General features: G+C 32.0%; 1 protein-coding gene across 3 annotated transcripts in view; it reads left to right on the top strand.

The window, feature by feature from the left end:
• NECTIN3 (nectin cell adhesion molecule 3) overlaps positions 1 to 15,464 on the top strand; it is a 126,804-nt gene that overhangs the window by 60,528 nt on the left and 50,812 nt on the right. For all 3 annotated transcript variants that reach the window (XR_006817975.1, XR_006817976.1, XM_046001667.1), the window contains exon 5: positions 2,033 to 2,184. Coding sequence is in view for 1 of the 3 variants with exons in the window: in XM_046001667.1 (XP_045857623.1) it covers positions 2,033 to 2,184 (152 nt within the window). In the remaining 2 variants the exon portion in view is untranslated. The remainder of the gene's footprint in view (positions 1 to 2,032; positions 2,185 to 15,464) is intronic.

Genomic DNA, 15,464 nt, shown 5'->3' with positions numbered 1-15,464 from the left:
ACTCCACACAACCTCCCACCCTGCCTCTCAGAGTCCTCATATCAGAGAGATCATATGAAAATTGTCTGATTGACTTATGTTGCTCAGCATAATACCCTATAGTTCATCCATGTCATTACAAATGGCAAGATTTCATTTCTAGATGACTGCATAGTATTCCATTGCATATATATACCACCTCTTCTTCTTCTTTTTTTTTTTTAATTTGTTTATTTACAGCATAACAGTGTTCATTGTTTTGGCATCACACCCAGTGCTCCATGCAGTACGTGCCCTCCCTATTACCCACCACCTGGTTCCTCAACCTCCCACCCCCCCCGCCCCTTCAAAACCCTCTGGTTGTTTTTCAGAGTCCATAGTCTCTCATGGTTCATCTCCCCTTCCAGTTTCCCTCAACTCCCTCTCCTCTCCATCTCCCCATGTCCTCCATGTTATTTGTTATGCTCCACAAATAATTGAGACCATATGATACTTGACTCTCTCTGCTTGACTTATTTCGCTCAGCATAATTTCTTCCAGTCCCGTCCATGTTGCTACAAAAGTTGGGTATTCATCCTTTCTGATGGAGGCATAATACTCCATTGTGTATATGGACCACATCTTCCTTATCCATTCATCCGTTGAAGGGCATCTTGGTTCTTTCCACAGTTTGGCGACCGTAGCCATTGCTGCAATAAACATTGGGGTACAGATGGCCCTTCTTTTCACTACATCTGTATCTTTGGGGTAAATACCCAGCAGTGCAATTGCAGGGTCATAGGGAAGCTCTATTCTTAATTTCTTCAGGAATCTCCACACTGTTCTCCAAAGTGGCTGCACTAACTTGCATTCCCACCAACAGTGTAAGAGGGTTCCCCTTTCTCCACATCCTCTCCAACACACGTTGTTTCCTGTCTTGCTAATTTTGGCCATTCTAACTGGTGTCAAGTTATACCACCTCTTCTTTATCCATTCATCTGTTGATGATCTACGTTCTTTCCATAGTTTGGCTATTAGGGACATTGCTGCTATAAACATTGGGGTTCATATGGCCCTTCGGATCATTACAATTGTATCTTTGGTAAATAACAAGTAGTACGATTGCTGGGTCATAGGGTGGCTCTATTTTCAACTTTATGAGAAACCTCCATACTATTCCAGAGTGACTGTATCAGCTTGCATTCCCACCAGCAGTGTAGGAGGCATCCCCTTTCTCTACATCCTCGCCAACATCTGTTGTTTTCTGACATGTTAATTTTAGCCATTCTGACTGGTGTGAGGTGGTATCTCATTATGGTTTTGTATTTCCCTGATGCCAAGTGGTGTGGAGCACTTTTTCACATGTCTGTTGACCATTTGGCTGTCTTTGCAGAAATGTCTGGTCATATCTTCTGCCCATTTCTTGATTGGATTATTTATTCTTTGGGTGTTGAGTTTGATAAGTTCTTTATGGATTTTGGATATTATAGCCCCTTATCTGATACGTCATTAAGCAGACCCTTTCTGATGCTTTAGAAACTAACCGTCTTTGAATGAGGTACGATACAGATTTGCTCAGTATGAAGTGATGTTCTTTAAGTATGTAACAGAAGGTGCTTAAACATTATCATGTACTTAAATGGCCTTTATCTTAAATTTCTTAAGAAATTTATAGATATATCATGAATAGATCTATTCACTGAGAATTATTTTTAATTCTTTTGATACTGTAGGTCTTTAAATAATATATTTTTCTAATTTTCCAGTTTTCTGAATATAATTCTTTAAAATCATCTAATTTTTTTCTTTCCTTCCCTCTCATTCTAATATGTTGCTTGCACTTAGTCAGTTGCTATTTTGAAAGAGTGGGTATTCTTAATGGATTTTAACAGTAACTTTATTTTTATTGAAATAAAAATTTGTATCTTTATCCATTTCATAGTGAATTTTATCTAAAGAATGCCAGTTCTTTCACTAACATCTCAACAGTATAATATCTTATTTTATTTAAATAGCTGTCTGTGAATAAAGTTTGAGGATATTTAAAATAATTTCATGTTTTTTTAAAATCTAGGTTGGATGGACAATGGCCTGATGGTTTATTGGCTTCAGACAATACTCTTCATTTTGTCCATCCGTTGACTTTCAATTATTCTGGTGTTTATGTCTGTAAAGTGACCAATTCCCTTGGTCAAAGAAGTGATCAAAAGGTCATCTACATTTCAGGTAAGTTACTCTCTACTTGCAAAATGAATTACTTAAATTCTTCTGTAACAATAGTCATAATAACACTATGTTCTAGTTGGTAATTTGTATTTGCTAATATACAAATTCCTCACTGTGAGGTTTTCCAAATAATCAAAAAATATATATATATAATAAAGTAACCCTACCTGAACTACATATATAAAGGGAACTACTTTAAGAAATGTCAGAATGTCTATGCAGCAAGTTTATATACATTTTAAGATCTTTGTTCATAGTTAATTTTTCAGTTACATAGTATCAAGTATTCCTTTTATAGGTAGTGGTGTGTATTATTCTAGGTTCTCTCATTTTTATACCCAAGAACAAATACTGGCTTTGTTTGTGTGGTTTTGTTTTGTTTTATTTTGTTTTTTGGTGGCTGCTCTGGACACAGGTGTTTCACAAATAAAATGGGTTATTGACTTTGATGATCTGACCTATTAAATAACAGTTTGTCACTCAATATTGAGCTATATCATATTGAGTTACTGAGAGTGAAGTAGGAATGCTACTGAAAACATACTAATGAAATAAAATTTAAGATGTTTGTTATTGTCAGTCCTTAAGCCACTAAGAACTTAGATTTTTTCACATTCCATTTGTTTTACTATGGATATTTTTGTTAATTAGAGTATATAAATTCGGGTACTCACAAAATACATTTAGAGCTAAAAGTATATTTTTTCATGGGTGTGGCTATAAATATCAAAATTATCAATGTAAAAATTATCAAAGATTATCAATGTAATGCTCATTTATAAAAATTATATAAAATATTTTGAGCATCTACTTCAAGAATATAGCAATCTTCATGTCTAAACAGTGGCAAATTAAAGGAAAAAGGAAGACAACCCTAAGAAAAGCAGGTTTGTATGGCAATTATGTAATTACCTAAAACTGAGTAGTTAGATTTTTAGAAAAATTTTAAGCTTGTTTTGATGTTATATTATTTGTCTTTGTATGATCACTCAATCTAAGAACAGTCCCCCATATTATTTTCTCATGGCATTTCTCACAGTTTGTAGTTGTATACTTACTTGTGTACTTACTATCTATCCATCTTCATAGTTAAGCAATTTGTGTTTGCTTCATTTATCATTGAATACTCAGCACTTACTTAGTGCCTGGCACATGATGGGGTTGATGCAAATATATTTTTTCATGACTCTCACAAGAAGCTTAGAGCTGTGTACATCCCTAGCTAGCCCTTTCTGCCAGTATCAGTGCTTTGGTGGAAATCAGAATGAGATTAAATACTAGTTTATGAGTCTCCCTTTCTTCCATTAAGGCTATCTCCCTTTCCTTTTCCTCTCCTTCTTGGATCTTAAAGCCACAGGGAATGCATATTTAGAATGAAGTTACCTAAGGACTGCTTCCTTTTTTTCTGTTGTACAAAATTTGGTGTGGCATATTACGTATAAATCTCAGGCTCAACGTGTTATTATGTAATCATTTAAATGCCAAGACTCAATTTGGGCATTCTTATATATACCGATTCTGTTGATGATATCCTGAGTTTATTACATCTTTTGGCATTCTGGATCCATTTCCCAGTACTTTTGACTTCTGTGTCCAGCTGCCTATTAAAATCACTAATTCTGTGTGGAGTTATAATAAGCATTTATGGCTTAACATTCAAAACTGAGGTCCTGATTTTTCTTCTGCCCCTTGCACCACACCTCTTCCTCCAACAGTTTCCCTCCTTTCTATCACTGGTAAATCCATCCTTATATTTGTTCAGAGTTTAATCCTTGATTTCTGTTGTTCTTTCATACCCCACTCATCCCATCAACAAATCCATGGCAGCGCTTCTATTACATTATATGTCGAACCTTATTGTTTTTCCACTTCTCCTGTGAGTATTCTGACACAGATCATCAGCAACTCTTATAAAAGAGCCATTTAATCTTCCTACTTTTAATTTATCCTCAAAAGAGCAGCCAGAATGATCCTTATAAAGGGCATGTCAGATCCTGTCACTTCTTTCCTGCAAACCCTTCATGAACTTCTCATTTGACCCATAATGAAAATCAATTTTTGCAATGACTTATATGGGTCTTTACATGCTCTGGTCCTAGATGATCTCGTCTCTTACTATATTTTTTGCTCGCTAGGCCTTGTTGCTGGCTTCCTTACTGTTCTTTGAACATAACAAGAACATAGCTACCTCAGAGTCCTTCACTTGCTGTTTCTCCAGCTGGAAAGCTCTTCAGATATCCTTATAGCTCTTTCCCTCACTTCCTTTAGGTCTTTTCTCAAGTTTCACCTTCATGACTATAATTAAAATTGAAAATTGAAACTACACTTCTCACCCCTTTACTCCTTTCTGTCTCCCCTGTCTTATTTTTCTCTACAGCATTTATTGCCACATAACATCTACACATTTTATTTATATTTTTTCTGTTTTTACTTCTACTGGAACCTAAGTCCTTTCATCTGCTTTAATCACTACTGTGTTTCTACCATCTGCAGTAATGTTTGGTAGGTGATAGGTGTTCAGTAAACTCTTCTTGCATGAATGAAAAAGTTGAGAAGAAAACAATCGGGAAAATTAAAAATCCAGAATGTGCTTTATATAGCTTTATTTTCTTTGACAAGGGAAATAACATAACATTGGTGGTAAACTTCACACATTTTTTGATCAACCTCTATTAAGTACTAAAAGATGAAATAAAATTTTCAGTAAATTTTATTTACTGATAAAATTTTATTTACTGATAACTGATGAAAAAATCAGTTAATTACTGCTAAGTACTTCAGAAATATAGCATTATATGAGATGATTTTCTTTAAGTAATCATTAGAATTAGACTTTACGTTTCTATCCAGCATCTTTAATATTTAATACAGTACACTATGTTGAGTTTAGTTATCGCCCCTGAGAGTTTTCTGGAGGACTTAAATATCCTAGATATAATACTGCGTTTCCAAAATGTCTAGTAAATCCTAGTAGGCTTTTATCAGAATGAAAGGCCATAATTCACCCAGAGTAAACAATCAAGCTGTTGCTCTTTTTTATTGTAAATTATTTGTACCTTTTTTTCTCTAGAGAAAATTTTTTACCTCAATATTAAAATTGATATATAAAAATGTAGAAAATGATTTTTTAAAATATTTCTCAAATGAATGCATCTTATGACTGGAAACTAAAAGATCTACTCAGAACAGAGTAGAATTAGCATCTCTCTTTGAGGGAAATTGTAATTTTATTCTACATTTTTTCCACATTGGTAAGTGTAAGATTTTGGACAAAAGGTGATTGATCCAAGATTGCAATATTCAACTTCAATTACTACTCAAGGAGGTACAGTGAATCTTTGTCCAATACTAAATGACTGTTGCAAATTATGTTTTTCTAATTGTTTTTGGCATGTATTTCTCTGATATTTTGTACTTTTCTTTGAGAGTAGAGGAACAAATTTTTATATATCATACAAATTCTCCCATGCCTGAAACTCAAGTATATTCCTATGTAAATCTTGAATTTTAAAACCTATTGATTTAGGAATTAGGTATAATATCTGTTGTAAGAACCCACACATAATTAGCAATCTTTAAACTTTAAAATTCATAGATTTTGATTGTGTAAACAATTCTTATATAATCTAAAAGAAAAAGAAATTCATGTAATTTTTTTAATATATTAGGCTAAAATACATCTTATAGTTAACGAAGCCTTACTGGACTATTTGTTTTCCTGCTTGGCAGAACTCATGAATTTGGGGGGAAAAAATCATCTTCGTTTGGTTGTAGAGAACTCACAGTCTCTACTAGTTCATCACATTCATTATACTCATTTTTCACACATTCTGCAAATATCAAAACACAAAGAAGAAATAAGGAATGCTGTGGGGAAGGATTTTAAATTATGATAAATAAGTAGCTATTAGTGATTACAAAATAGTCCATTTGATTCCTTATGCACATTCTAACTCTCAGTGTAATTATTTTGGAGCAGGGCAAGAATTCAAAAACATGAATAAATGTCTTGTGTGCATTGTTTTATATATGTCCATTGCTTAAAATACAGAATAATTATTAACAATAGTTCCTCTTTCATGATCATGTTAATAATGAGGCTGTGCTATCTTTATTTGATTGAGGAGAGGATGGCAGGTTAAAAATTTTCTAGAACCACTGACAAATAAGTTTTTAAAATAGGGTTTTTTTGTTTGGTTGGTTGGTTGGTTGGGTTTTTTTGGTTACTCTTTTTTTTAGTTAGATTTTCTGAAAGCTGTATTTTGTTAAATCTGAGATAATTAGAGGCCATCCATCTGTGTTTACATAAAGAACATCTCAAGTAGAATTAAAAAATACCAGTGTTTGTTTTTGTTTTTGCCTTAAGGATTACTTGGTTATATATCTTATACTTGGTGAGAGTTCAGGTGCATACATTGTTTTGAGAAAAATAACATTTCATTAAGAGCTATCAAAAAGTCTTAAAATCTTACATGCACAAAAATGTGTGAATTACAAATAATTATTAGGCAATTTGTACTTACATTTAAACATGCTGATGCCAGTTTATTGTAATATTTTTTTCTTTGGAAATCATTATAAAGATGACATTTAGTATTTAAAACTGCCGTTAGTCCCACCACCTCAGAAAATACATGAGTTATCTGACAGATGATTACTTTTTAATTTATTTAATATCCTGGTTCTCTGAAGTTGCCCTGTATGATAGGCTTTACTACTTTATACTAGAAATCATCCTACAATTCCACAATTTTTTTAAGATTAAATTTGTTCAGCTAGTTAATAATTTGTTCTTACAAATTAAAACTCTTCCTTGAGTCACTTACATATAATATGATAACTAATATTCACTTCAAAGTACTTGGCAGAATTGCCGGTTATATTGGTTTAAGTTCATAGGAAATTAGTTATACTGTACTTGTTAAATTTTATATTGTACTTGCTAAATTTTTACCACATTCTGTACATATGGCATTCCGTGATGAAACCTGTTTCAGTAAGTATTTTTCTTTAGCTTGTAATTTTAGAATAACTTACCCCATGTAGATTTAGTATTTTTCTAACAATCATTTTTTAAAAGCTCTATCAGTACCACTCATTTAAAAATTAATTATAGGAGATTACCATTCGGGTCATTTATTTTTATCAAAGAAGAAATTCAAGATTTTTTAACTCATCCTATCTTCAAACTCTAGCATTTTGTGTAACATGACCTACAAATACCACTTAATTGATTATTAACCAATCTTTAATTTTTACTATTTATGTTAGTTGCTTTTTAATATTATAGCTATTTACTCTGTAATCTAATGGCAATACACAGGATCATTTGCATCTAATATAAGTATTATTAGAATGTTCTCTCTAAAATATTAGCTGTTCTTTGAGACTCCATACTAAAGCAATGTGACACTAAATTTTGCAGATATGGTTGAAATACTTCCAGTTTCCTAAATGTTCAGAAATCTTACCCATGGGATATAGACATGGTGATGACATTTTTAAAACACCTGGTAACATATTTTTAATGTCTTTGTCTGTTAGTCTCATTTGATAATATAGCCCATTTGGCTAACACAGTTTAAACAAATGCTTTTTATTTTCAAATTACCTAATAATAGTATATACTACATATGTCCTTTCTAAAAATTGAAGAGTTCTCTTTACTTAAGGAAAATATTTTTGAGAGAATTATTAAACCAACAGCTTATACTATGGCCACTTAACAAGAATCTATAGTTTTTCATTCTTTTCTTAAAAAAGTAAATGAAATTAGGTAAAGATGGATCTTAAGAAAACTTAAGAAAACATACCTTAATTTTTTTTTTTATTCTTTCATTTTATTTCTTTGTTCTTCTGGCTAAGAAAATGTTTGGATTATTTAATCTTTTTGTGTGATAATTCTTAAGCCAGCTGTATATAGGACACTTAAGTAATGCTTTTCATTAAAAAAAAAAGGAAGAAAAAAGTATTCCTTGACATTTAATACCATGCTTAAACTTGGAATAGAATAATTTAGGATTTACACCATAGGTAATTTTTCATTCCTTTTACTTCTTTGTTAACTGGCTAAATGTCAGTTTTATTATTTTTTTTAAAAGTACATAAGTACCACTACATTCTGATCTTAAGAATGAAAAACTATTGTTACTATGAATATATATTCATTAACTGTGCTGTCTTTTCAACTTGCTACCGAATCAGCCTGCATTGACATTCTTTGCCTTTCTGTGTCTTGTCTATCTTTACTGTTTCCATTAGATCCTCCTACTACTACCACCCTTCAGCCTACAATTCAGTGGCATCCCTCAACAGCTGACATCGAGGATCTAGCAACAGAACCAAAAAAATTGCCCTTCCCATTGTCAACTTTGGCAACAATTAAGGATGACACAATTGGCACAATCATTGCTAGTGTAGTGGGTGGGGCTCTCTTCATAGTGCTTGTAAGTGTTTTGGCTGGAATATTCTGCTATAGGAGAAGACGGACGTTTCGTGGAGACTACTTTGCCAAGAACTACATTCCACCATCAGATATGCAAAAAGAATCACAAATAGATGTTCTTCAACAAGATGAGCTTGATTCTTACCCAGACAGTGTGAAAAAAGAAAACAAAAACCCAGTGAACAATCTAATACGGAAAGACTATTTAGAAGAGCCTGAAAAAACGCAGTGGAACAATGTAGAAAATCTCAGTAGGTTTGAAAGACCAATGGATTATTATGAAGATCTAAAAATGGGAATGAAGTTCGTCAGCGATGAACATTATGACGACAATGAGGATGACTTAGTTTCACACGTAGATGGTTCGGTAATTTCCAGGAGGGAGTGGTATGTTTAGCAACCACTATATGTGACTTACCTATGTACAATGTTTCATTCATACTAGTTGATCATTTTCAGATTATTCATACTTTTTCTTGAGAAAGAATAAGCTTTTTCAACTTGATTTTCAAGCTTACTTTTTATATTCTAATTTGACAAATGAAAATGTAAAATCTGGGTTCAATGTATCTGAGCTGCTTTACAATTTTTTTTTCAATGCTGTACTACTGTCAAGATTTAAATTCTAATGCAGAGTACTTTATTGGTCTGAGGCACACAGGTAAGAAGAAATGTCAACATTAAATGTATGACTTTTTTTGGTACAAAAATTAAAAAAAAAAAAAAAGGAAACTACCTTGGCATTGTGTATTAAAATGTTTACCTAAGACTATAATCTCAAGTATAATGTTTGTTAAACATATACCTCTCAAAATTTATCACCACTAAATGATACTACATCAAAATTGACTTATAAAACTATTCAAGAAATGTTTATATATATTTTTAGTATATAAAAAAATATTCAGCCTGATGAAACATCTTTGCTTTTCAATCATTATTTTCTAAGTTTCTACACAAATGGAATCTTTACCTCTGCATTTTAATGAGCCTTGCCATAATTACTGTAGAGTGGCTTTTCAAAGATATTTTGTTGCACTAAAACTGTGGTAGTAAACTCAGTGAACATGATGTGTGGAAGAGCATAATTAGCTGGTCAGTATTTTTGTCCAAAATACATACAAGAGTTATGAAAACATGCCTTTTAAACATAATTATTACAATTATTCTCATCTCTGGAGGACAATTCTTAAATGTTGTATGAACATGGATTTTCGTTTGTTAAGTGGCATAGTTTTGTTTGAATGCTTTATGTCCTAAATACAAGAATAATAACGAAAAGATGGTACACAGTTATAGTTCAGAGAGGGCATTTCAGTATATGGAACAATGTGGATAAGCTAGCATTGGAGTACTGGTTTTCAGAAATGAGACATGTCAGCCAAGAATCTATACGAAGAATTTTTTAGCCCATTTATTTTAGTCATCTAATATTGATGTTGTTAAAATGGGTAAATATATAGAAAAATTAGAATAAACTTGTAAATTTGAGGTTTAATGAGAAAAATCTGATTATAGAACCAGTCACTAACGCTTGCTGATGGATATTGGCAAACCATCCCCCTTTTCCTCCTAAATGTATGTATTTGTTTCAAGGTTTTTGTTTTTCCAATTAAAACTGGAAACATCATAAGGGTTTTTGTTTTGTTTTTGTTTTTTGCATAATTCATTAAGTATATTCTTTCCAGAAATCATGTATCTTTTGAAAAAGAAATGTTATCTAAATCTTCAAATGTGGATCTTCTTCTTTGTGAGGTAATTATAAATTGCTTCTACAGTGGAGTCCTATAAAATTGTAATAATGACAACTATTTTGAAGCCCAAAGAATGTGTTTTTTCTGTTGATGATTCATTTGAAAAAGGACTGTGTAGAATTGCCTTAGGTATTTTGCCAGGGAACTGAAGTGGAAGTTAGTAGGAAAATCATAAATAAATTATTTTGTTAATAAAAAGGCAAAGTAGGTACTTTTTTTTTTTAACCCCCAACCATCCAAATCCTGGTGATTCTCATCAAATCTGAAGGAATGTTTTATAAGGCAGAGTTCTAACATGTTCATAGAATTTTGCAAGTAGTCAAGGCCTTATTCTAAACTATTATAGCATAATTTCCTTTCTTTGAACTAGCGATATTTTGTGGGAATTAGGAACTTATTTTCTCTTCCTAAACATTCACACACTTAGTCTAAAACTATAATATCAGCTAAGGATACAGGTAAGCTCACTGATACATTGTTAAGAATATCTGACTTTAATATACTTAACCACTGATACACAAATATTAACTCTTTGGTCCAAGTCATTGGAAGGAAATTTTATTGGTAATACTCTGTGATTGAAGTAGACTCTGTTTTAATTTAAATCTAGCACTGATACGGCCACAAGAAAGATGGATCTAAAATTCTCACCCTGGAAGATGTGAATTTTTGGTTTTTTATTCACAATTTCATCTTTAGAACAATGGTTTGAAATGCTATATGAATCTGAGCAAGATAATCACTGTCTAAATCTCAACTTGAATATTATGTAAAGGAAATCAGCAATATATTTTAAGAACTGCATTTCAAAAGTATAAATACTTAGTGATTAAGAACCTCCTTTATATTGTGGTCATTATGTGTTCAGGGTGGGCTTTTTTTGGTCTGTTTGTTTGTTTTGTTTTTTGATGGGAAAGGGCAACATGCAAAACTACAAGTGTGTGTTTGATACCTTCTGTATCCCTAAACTTAATCTTTTGGCAAGCTAAAAGATTTCAAAATCTTAAGAATCTGATACTACTTAAGACTTTTTGAAACATTGCACTGCTGATTATTAGAAGTTTGTTTACTGTACATAGAGACTTATTTATGAACATGAATAGTCATTAAACATTTTTGTTAATTTTTTAATAGCAGTGATATACACAGCTAATTGATAGATACATATGAAAAACCTTTTCTTTTTCTGGGAAAGATGGAAGAATGTTTTATTTTGACCATGTTTATTTTTGTTTCTTTTTTCTTTGAACTGGCTTTTTGTTTTTGTATTCACTTTAGGGTTTTCTTTCACACTGGTTAAAATATTTCAGTAATGCAGGAATGATGAATGCAACTTTTTTTCCCCCTGCCATTTTGATTAAAATACATTAAAACTTTAATAGGCTAGGGGTTAACTTTAAAAGTGACATTTGAGGAATACATTATAGTTGAAATATTTAGTATTTTACCATGTGCCTAAAAGGTTTCTATTTGATAAGTCTAACATTTAAAGAAACCATTAAGGTTTTTCAGTAGAAAGTATTGCTTCTGATAGCCATATATAGGAACGTTTTCTAAAGATAACCCTAGCTAAATATGTAGCAGAAGGGCTTGTAGGAAGTACGATATATGAGTGCAAAAATTAAGATAAATATAACAATTTTATATGTGAAAACATCTGATTTGAGTTTGATTTTTGTTTTTGATAAATAGTAAAGGTATATGAACAAGAAGTTATGAATGTGTGGAAGTAATCAGTGTAAAATATAAGAGAGGAAGAAATGGTATGCATATTAACTTTTTAATTCTAATAGAGGAATGATATACAAATTTAATTGTTCTTTCTGTTTACTTGTTAATTGGAAATGTATTATCCATAAGAAGATCCTTTTTCAATTTTTTGGTGTATTGGGTTTGGATTTAACTTTAATTTGTACCAGTGGTATTTTTTACCAAGTTATTTATCAGGTGGTAGCCCTAATAGCCATGCAACAAATCTTTAAATAAAAGCTTTTAAAAAATTCTTTAGAGGCATATTTCTGTAACAAGCCTATGTCTCTGTATTACCTTCTTTGTACTCGTTATGTCATTTGATGGAGAGAGAGAGAGAGAGAGAGAGTGTGTGTGTGTGTGTGTGTGTGTGTGTTGTATATATAAACTAGTTCTCATATTTTAATTAAGTTTTTGTGGGAATTTGAAATCTATTTTATTTCTCTTCCCAAGTACAACAGTATACAGTTAAATAAAGTTTGAGAGAGCACCTAAGTTTGTAGGTTAGCTATTATAGAATTTGGTTTTAATTGACCATTTAATTCCTTTTTCCTATATACACATTATGAATAACATTCTCCACAATCATTAATTACCTGTTTCTCTAGTCTTAGCAGTTAAAATGTTTTTGCTATTGTGAGTTTGATATAAGTTAAATCATATAGATTGGCTTTCATTTGGATGAACATATTTCACGAGATTTTTCTAAGTTGACATTTAGTGTTTTCACTTATAAACGTAATAGCTTTCATTATAAATGCCATTGTTTCTAATTGAAATCACCTCCCTGTTTTCTATATCTGATGTTTAAAATTATACTGGTTTTCCTAGAGAATTTCCCTAAACTTTAAATTATCTTAATGCAAGCAGCAGTGTTTCTTGGTTTGTTTTTGTTTTTAAATAGCATACAGTTTGACGGGATTAAGCTTGGTTTCCCTCTTGTTATACCAATGAAAATTCATGCATTGAAAGAATCTCTAGAATAGTGTACATGGCATATCACCTTTTCTATGTTCTAAAAAATGCTTTCTTTTTAATATTTGTTTTCTCCTATTCCAGTAATCTGCAAGTTTTTTTGTTTTTGTTTTGTTTTCTTTGCCACCTATTTACTTTGAGTTGAGTAGTGATAGGTTTGCTTACAAAAGCTTTTGCTGTTTATATCCATAGGGATCATTTTCTTGAACCTTGATGATAGTTATTTTACCATGTTCCTTTCAATTTATGAGGATAAAACTTGATTCAATTTTGGGTTGTACTAGTTCTCTTACCATTTCTGCTGCTGTTCTGGGTGGATGTTACAGGTGAAGCAGAGTGGAGTGAGTTTAGTAGGATAACTTTAAAATATTTGAGAGAATAAGTCAAGACCCCATTTCCTTACATGTATAATATTTCTATAAAGATATGATATCTAATTTCACAGTTTAATTTATGAGAAATATCTCAGGAAATACCTAGTCTTGAAAGGACAGTCTGATCTTAAAGCCAGAGGTAGCTAGATCTAGAAGGCTGGCCTCCCTTTTTAAGAAAACATTGTTTTATGGGAAATTATACAAAAGTAGGATAGAATAATGAACCTTCCTGTACCAGCTTCAGTTATCCATTCATGGTCATTCTTGTTCCATTTAAACTCCTACCCACAATATCCCTCCTGCCATTGGTTCATCTGTAAATATAGCAGCATACAGCTGTAAAAGAGAAGGAATATTTAGGAAAAGTAACTACAGATTTATTATTACACAAAAAATTAATTTGCACTTTCATTTATTATCTAAATGTGCCTTCATTATTGGTATTGTTCTTCATTCTTCCAGTTCTCTGCAGGAATGACATCTATGGGAATAAATGCTTACTAATAAATAACATGGATTAGCACTGATACCCTTATTTGGTCTATGTGTCAGATGTTCACCTGTCACCCAGGGTACCTATCTTGTGCCTCCTTTACATTCTTGACCTCTATTTAAATTGAGGCTGGTTACTAGTTCATCCACCTGAGCTCTCATACATCGTAGTGGGTCACAATATGCTGACTGTGCTGAGAGGGAACAGCCAAGTGTTTATTTGATTATGTTCTGGAACTATCCCACTCCACGCTTCCCACAGGGTTTTGTGGGTGTCTTGTGTAGCACGTGAACTCCTGACACTCGGATGATATGGGGCCACCAGTGCCAGTCCACATATTATGTACTAGTACAAAATTTATTTTGTAATTATCACTTACCCAATAAAAGGGATAAGATAAATGATGATAATTCCTATGTTGGAAAATATATATGTATGGATTCTGTGACCCCACTTTGGGGATTTTGCTCTCTATGGTGAGGATAGGGATGATATAAAATTCATCCTTGCATTCTTGGCACTGAGCATGTGCCTGACACATATTAGGTTACTATTGAGAATTTGTTGAATGAGATGCTGACAACACTGTTCTGAGCCAAAGAGAGGACCTTTATTAAAAAGTAGATAAATATTTGAATGGATATAAAGAACTAGATGTATTGGAAAGGTAAGCATTAAAGGAGGCTATTGAAAAATAAAAATGAGATCTATTTATGGGGAAAATTGGTAATACAGTGATAGGTATTATGGGGGCAAATAGAAGTTGAGATAAGTTTGTAGATACTTCATATTAACGTATGAATTGTGTATAGCACTGAAATTTTGATGAAGGGAATAAAAAAGTGAATGTTTCATTTAATTATTAGGACCTAGTGTTTGAATACAAGTGTGAAAAGGACTTGTAGATTTCTATACGCACCCATTTTAAGTGGTTTTAGCTAATTGCTCTATTTTATTGTATAGAATAGTATTTTTTTCAAATCTTGCAAGATGTGAATTAGGTGAGCAAATGTTTGAATAGCTTTCACATATTTTTTATTCGTATGCATCAGTAATAAAGACAAACTTAAATTCAGTTTAGTTGTTATATGTATATTTTTTCAAAAAGTAATGAAATTTCTTATATCTGTATGGTTTCTTTTGGTATGCTGTGTTAACAGATTTTTTAATGTTTTCACCTTAAGGCTAAGGCATAGGCATAATATCTCTGGTTATGGGCAGTAAGGTTTTGTTGTATTGGGGAATGCTATTTTTTGTTGTTGTTTTTGTAGATGAGTTTCCAATATAATATATCCAAAATAGGTGCCATGGTAATAGGAAGCTATTCTTTTAAGATACACATACACCAATCCTTTAATGCCAAATATTTTAACACTTTTGCCTTGTTTTCTGCTGATTGTAAGCATATCTTTAAGATTTAGTATGCCATTTCCTTGGGTGATAGCAATGTTGCTTTATGTCAGTAAATTAGCTGTATGTTTAAGAAAGCC

Source organism: Meles meles, chromosome 4 (assembly GCF_922984935.1).
Source record: "Meles meles chromosome 4, mMelMel3.1 paternal haplotype, whole genome shotgun sequence".
Classification (NCBI taxonomy): Eukaryota; Metazoa; Chordata; class Mammalia; order Carnivora; family Mustelidae; genus Meles; species Meles meles.
The sequence above is the reverse complement of the archived record's forward strand: the minus strand, read 5'-3'. Positions and strand labels throughout refer to the sequence as shown.